The 6,808-nt window shown below is 25.2% G+C and overlaps 1 protein-coding gene across 1 annotated transcript; it reads left to right on the forward strand.

Moving 5' to 3' along the window:
- The first annotated feature begins 335 nt into the window (after positions 1–335).
- Positions 336–5,430, forward strand: LOC126900124 (putative mediator of RNA polymerase II transcription subunit 24). The gene is made up of 7 exons (XM_050675623.1): positions 336–826; positions 901–1,110; positions 1,204–1,422; positions 2,959–3,414; positions 4,071–4,265; positions 4,860–4,986; positions 5,049–5,430. The coding sequence occupies exons 1-7, from the start codon at positions 733–735 to the stop codon at positions 5,200–5,202; spliced, it is 1,455 nt and encodes a 484-aa protein (XP_050531580.1). The 5' UTR covers positions 336–732; the 3' UTR covers positions 5,203–5,430.
- Positions 5,431–6,808: the final 1,378 nt, after the last annotated feature.

Genomic DNA, 6,808 nt, shown 5'->3' on the forward strand with positions numbered 1-6,808 from the left:
GATATTCAACAATTTTTTTTTTTTTGTCATTTGAATCACTCTGTATTTTTAAATTTTTCATTTGGATCACTCTGTATACACAATTTTTTTAATTATTATTACAAATAAAACAAACGTTTCGTTCAGAAAAGTTCGTTAAGTTCAGCGAAATAAGTAAACCTGAAGAATTAAATCAACTAATGAACAGTTCTTTTGAACACTCATTAAATTGAACTGTGAACTAATAAACATTTCAATCGAATAAACTAATTATTCAATCTCTAAGGTGTACCTCCTAGAGATGGTAATCATCAATCGTATAATGATGGTGATTTTTTAGATTATAAAATTTCCCGCGCGTACCTCGTATATATTTATGGCGGTAAGAATTAACGTACCAAGTTACCATTAAACTGGTCACTAGTTATATATTGTATCAATGAAAGCAACGGTTATCGCAATAATTCAAAATAAATCAAAATACAGATAGCTCCACTTAAAAAACTTACACCAACTTGTTTTCAAGTTTTTTTCAAATAATTATAACTATTTTAATTTTATAATTTAACTAATTTAATTCACTCCACAATTTTTTTTTGTATATTTTGCGATTAAGCTTGTTTTATGAAATCTTGTTAACCATTTAAGGTACATATTTTTTTGAAAATTTTTTCTTTGTGTTTGTATTTTTTAATTTTTGCATATATATATGTTATGAGTGTTTTAATTACAAAATTTTATTTGTAATTAATAATGGAAACTCCTGAACGTTCTAAATTAAAAAAATCTAAAGTATCAGAAGAAACACAGTCAAGTACTGTTGTTACTGCACAGTGTTTATTAACTGGTATGCTTTTAAAATTACAATGCATATACAAATAATAATATTAAATTAAATTTTATTTTTATTAATTATTACAGCTACTACAGCAAGTCCTAAAACCCCTATTCGTGTTATTAGTAATCTTGATGACAGTTACATAGAAGAAGTTGAACAAGAAAGCCCACAGTTTTCACACTTGATACCTATTAGCTATAATCGGCGCAAAATTTGTGGGATTAAAGATGATGATGAAGATGTAAGAATAGGTTGGGATGATGGTTGTGGGTCTGCTTTTTTTGATTATGAATGTACGTATTGAAATTATATAAATTTATTATCTTGAATTTCAAAACTAATCCTAGAGTTTTTATGAAATTTTAAATACAAATTTTTATTATTAGATGGTCCTGATGAAAAATGTAAGAGAAGACTAATGCGATGGTCCTCAAATAGCTTAGTATCTTCTACTAGACAGCAAACTATATTTAGTAAATCATGTTTGTCTCCCAAACAACAAAATACTTCCCCTAGACGTAAATATATAACAAATTCTCCTATCAATAACAATAAACTAGAGACAGAACTAAATGATTATATGGGTTTTGTGTTAAGCTGTTTAAGTAAGTACTTATCATTAAATTATTTTTGTTGTTTTTATTACAAAATAATTATTCATAACTGATATCCCGTTTATATTTTCCTGTAGTTAAAAGTTTTGAATATTCTTAAAAAATAAATTTAATACACTACAAATTTTATTATGATATATAAGTATATTATATGAATAAATATTTAATACATTTGTTCAACTTTGGTCATTTGTACATAAAACATAAGTCATCTGGACAACATTTATTTTTATAATTTATAGTAGGTAACACAAGCTTTAATTTAACATATGTTTAACATAAGTTGAAGAAATTTACTTTTGTAAAAAAGCTGCTATTTTGATTACCCCCTATGGTCAGATAAACAGCTAGGTTTTAAAAAATGTATATCAAATGAAAAGGAAATACCCAAGATTTTTATATAAAATAAAATTATTTTGATTTGTTCTTTTATGAAAAAGTAATGAAAGTTTTAAGAAAAAAAATGTCAATATTTACCAAACAAATTTTAAAAATTGTAATTATTTTGAAGATTTCCTCCATTTGCAGGGAATGAGGGAAATTTTTTGAATTTTGAAGTAAAATGTCTTCAACTTGATACGGTTTGTGATCTTCTGACATATCGTTAAATAAAATCAATTTGGTAAAATCTGATAAAATGTGGCAACAAATATAAAAAAAAAAAACTGCATAGTCAAATTAATACCTTCTAAGGTTTACAAAAATTGTATTATATTACTGTCTTATTAATGATGCTAAAACACAATCCAACTACCTCCGAATTTTTTTCTGTATATGATTCAAAACTTTTAGTTTAAATAATTAAAATATATTAATTAAATTTATCAAGTAAATTAAAATAAGTGAAAAATTTAAAAACTTTCTATGAGTAAATGAAGTAATTGTTTTTCTAAAATTTTCAATCTCAAAATAAGTGATTACTTTAATCAAATATAAATTAATTTAAACTCTAAATTTTATTATAATGCGTATGCCAAAAAAATAAAATGACAATTCATATAAACAAATTTCACCATTTATGATAAAATAAAATAGATTTTACTTTTCTACTTAATAAAAAATAATTTTATACAAAACTCACATCTATTATAACTAATGATATTACAATACCTGATTTTTAAGGTTGAAACGAACTTTCAATTTTAAAATCCAACTCGAACAGAACAATTTAAATATTTTGTAAAACCTAATTGAACATCTATTTAACAACTTTCAGCAAAAATTATTTATATCATTATTCAAAAAATCCAGATTTATATTTAACTATACTAAAATAATTTGAAACCAATATATAAAAAACATTTTTATTATTTATATATCTCTATTTTTATTAATGTATTTTTTTATTTTCAATTTGTGATTGTACAAAAATCAAACAAATACTACTAAAAAAAATTGAATATCTAAGTATTTTCTAAAAGACTACCCATAGCCCTAGAATCTTTTGTACCCCACTGATAATATCAATGTGAATTTAAACAATTTTTGTTAAAAAAAATATAATTAAAATTTTTTTTGTTTAATTAGGTGCAAAAACTAAAAACAAGTGCTTAAAAAGTACATCAGAGGAAATAAAAAATATTAGTTCAATAGAAAATTCTTTGACCAAAAATAATATTAATGAAAAACTTAATTCTATAATGGATCCAGCTGACGATGAGTTGATGTTTCTGTGTAGCCAAGCGATAGAAAATATGACGGAACAAACTTGTGATATATCTATAGATATAAATAGGCTGTTAAATAGTAATACAGAAACTTCAAATTCATTTGTGAAAAATAGCTTGAATAATAACATGGAAATGATCACAAATAATAATTATTCTTCACAAGTTTTTTTGAAATCTAACAGCAAGAATATGAACAAGAGTCCATCTGGACATATTATCAAAAAATTTAAACAAACCCTTGAAACAAAATCTATTAATAATAATAACTATCATGATAGTAATAAGGACAAAAACATAATCATTAATAATAATGGTAAATTTTTATTTTTATTAAAATATATATTAAATATCCTATATATTTTTAATTGTTAATTTTAATAATTACAATTATTATGAATTTGTTTGTTATTGATTTTGTACTACAACTCATTTTTAACCCTGGAACGCTAGCGATATCTTATAGGCGCATTTTACTAGCGATGCGTCAATTTGACTTCTTTGATAGTTTTTATTGTTAACAGTGTGAGCATAGGGTGAGTTGGGATAAAAACGAGCTATGATCATTTTTAAAAGAATCTTTATTCAAATAACATAAAAAAGGTACAGTGGTGCAAGAAGGAAAGGGACAGAAGGGTAAGTGATCAGCGCGCACACAATGTGTCAGTCTGATGTATGCTAGCATTCCAGGGTTAACAAAAATAAATTTTTGTATTGATATTTGAATTAAAAAAAATTATTAATAGCAGAATAGCCTTTATTAAAGGAGCTGTTTGTACATGAATTAAATTATAAAATAAAACATATATTTTAAATTTTATGAATTATTCATTTTAATTAATTACATAAATTTAAAAAATCAATTTTTAATTTATAAAAGAATCCTGTTACACCTTGAAGATAATGAAATCTGACTACTTTTTTAAATTATAAATAATTAATGTATTAATTTTATAGTATTTATTTGTTAAGGTTTGTTAGAAGAAGAAGATGATGATTTATTACTGAGTACAATTGATTTATCAGCTATCGAACAACAAATTTCATTAAAAGGTAAAAGCAACACTACCAATACTCTAATAGAATCTAAATTTAAAGAAAAACAAATTGAAAAAACTGTCATAAAACCAAGTCAATCTTCAACACAAAGAAAAACAAATTATAAAAGTAATTTAATATAATACTTACACAGATATATCAGACATATATGTCACACACTGCAAAATTGTATTCCCCAAAAGCACCTAAAAATGGATTATGGAGGATTTTTTTTTATATTGAAAGTAGGAGTTTAGAAATTGTTTTTAGTTGATTTCCATTGTCTATTTGTTAACAATAACTAATAAATTTCTTGCAAAATTTTTGTACAAAAAATGGGTGCTGGATGGACGTTATATGAAAATTACCATACCCCTTTGTTTTTGACTATATCAAGTTTAAAATTATAATCTACGTGAGATACATAAATTTTTATAAAACTTCCTTGGATTTTTATAGTATGAATATTTTAAAAAGTTATTTTTTTAAATATACTTTAAAAAAAAAATAATAAGTTAAAAACAAATAATAAATAAATAAATCTTATATTTTTAAAAGAATCATTAAAAAGTAACTTATTAAAAAAATACTCCATAATTAATTTTTAGAGCCTTCAGGGGAATACTGTTTAGTATTGTTTAGTAATGTTTCTTAAACAAAATAAAAAAATTACATTTTCAACTAATTAAAAATAATTGTATACATATATTATATTAATTATAGATTCAACAAGTAGTGGCTCTAATAATTTATGGCGTAGATCATCATCTTCATCCTCAATTGGTCTCAACAATAAAACTACAATATCTAGTTTAGATAACCATCAGCAAAAAAATAATTGTGTTTTAAGGTAAATAACTTATATAATTTACTGTTTATTTAAACTTTTATTTTAATCAATTTAACTTTTAGTATAAATAGTGCAAGTATTTCTGCTAATAAAAGTAATAACAACAAAATATGCAGTGCTGCAGAAATTCAAGAGAAACACGATCGTGCTCGTCGAACTTTACTTCTTAAGTTTAAAGAAAGAAATAAAAGTGCATCATTTACAAAAACTGTATAATGTGATAAATAATCTTCAATTTTTTTGTGATCTAATCCATTATGTACATAAACTCATAAAAAAATTCAATATTCTTACTTACAGCAAATTGCTGTAGTGGGTTCAGTTTTATAATAATTTTTTACTATAATAATTTATATGTATTGATATATTATATATGTGCTAACTAGTGAATAAAAATAGAATGAATAGTTATATCATACATCAAATAAACTAATTTATACTTAAATAAAATTTGTTTTAATAAAAACAAAACTATAATTAAACTAAGTAAAAAAATTATAATTAATCTCTAGTAGCATTAAAATGTGATTTGATTTTGAATGATTAATATTATTTACTTTTAAATTTTAATCAAACGAAAAACTTTAAATATATATTATTTGCATATAATTTATTGCAAAGTTATTATTGACTGCTAAATTGTTTTGTCTTAGTACTTATAATATTAAAAAAAAAGAGAGTAAAAAAAAGATTGTTATTGTAATAGTATATTGTACTATTCTAATCACTAATGTAATAAATCATATATTTTAATTGTAACTATGATAAAAATTATGAATATTTATTGTTTATATTTTTTAACACTAATGTATTGATGTCTATATTTGTTACTTTTTATGAATTAAATATTTACATATAATTTATAGATTCTGGAAAAAAATTAATTGATCTTATCTTATATTGATAAAAAGTAATGACCACAATGTGAACTTGAAGCAGAGCCTTGGGAAAGACATGGGGTCTTAAACTAAGAGTTATGTATTGGTTGTACACTTCAGTGATTAAACCAATGATATTGTACGGTGCCCTAGTCTGGTGGACCAGAACAGCACTCGTTACAGCTGGGAAAGAACTTAGTCGCATACAGAGAATGGTTACTATGACTATCACTGGAGCATTAAGAACTACACCAACGGTCACACTAGAGGCACTAATCGGATTGCCTCCTCTGCATCTAGAGGTGAAAGCTCACGTCAAAGCCATAGCACTAAGATTCTACAACTTAGGTATGTGGACTTTGGAGAGTGACACAAAAGAACATGGTAAAATACTAAAAGTGATAAACCAGGGCGTTTTGGGAATACCCCTTGGACTATATCAAACCTGTTCTTAAGAATAACATTCCCTACAAAGTGGAGATCACTACATGTAGAGAATGGAATATTAACCAACTGAAAAAGGAGGATTTGTGATATATACAGATGGATCCAAAAAATCAGGAAAGGTAGGTGCTGGAATTTGGGGTTTAAAGCCACGAATAAATGTCATTGGGCACAGCACCCTCTGTTTTACAAGCAGAAATGATGGCGATACTGGTAGGGGCTCAGAACCTGCTGGTATACAAAAATAGATAGATAACACTTAAGATAGTTATCTTAAGTGATAGTCAAGCGGCTTTGAAGGCACTCTGTAACGAACAGGTGAATTCAAAGCGGGTCCTCGAATGCAGGGAAACTTTAGAATCACTATCGAGGTTCAACAAAGTTACACTAGCGTGGGTACTGGGACACAACGGTGTCACTGGAAATAAAAATGCTGACTTTCTAGCCAGGAAAGGAGCAGAAAACACCTATGTTGGACCAAAACCAGTGGTAGGACTCAC

Source organism: Daktulosphaira vitifoliae, unplaced genomic scaffold (genome assembly GCF_025091365.1).
Source record: "Daktulosphaira vitifoliae isolate Bord-2020 unplaced genomic scaffold, ASM2509136v1 Scaffold_2, whole genome shotgun sequence".
In the NCBI taxonomy this organism is placed as follows: Eukaryota; Metazoa; Arthropoda; class Insecta; order Hemiptera; family Phylloxeridae; genus Daktulosphaira; species Daktulosphaira vitifoliae.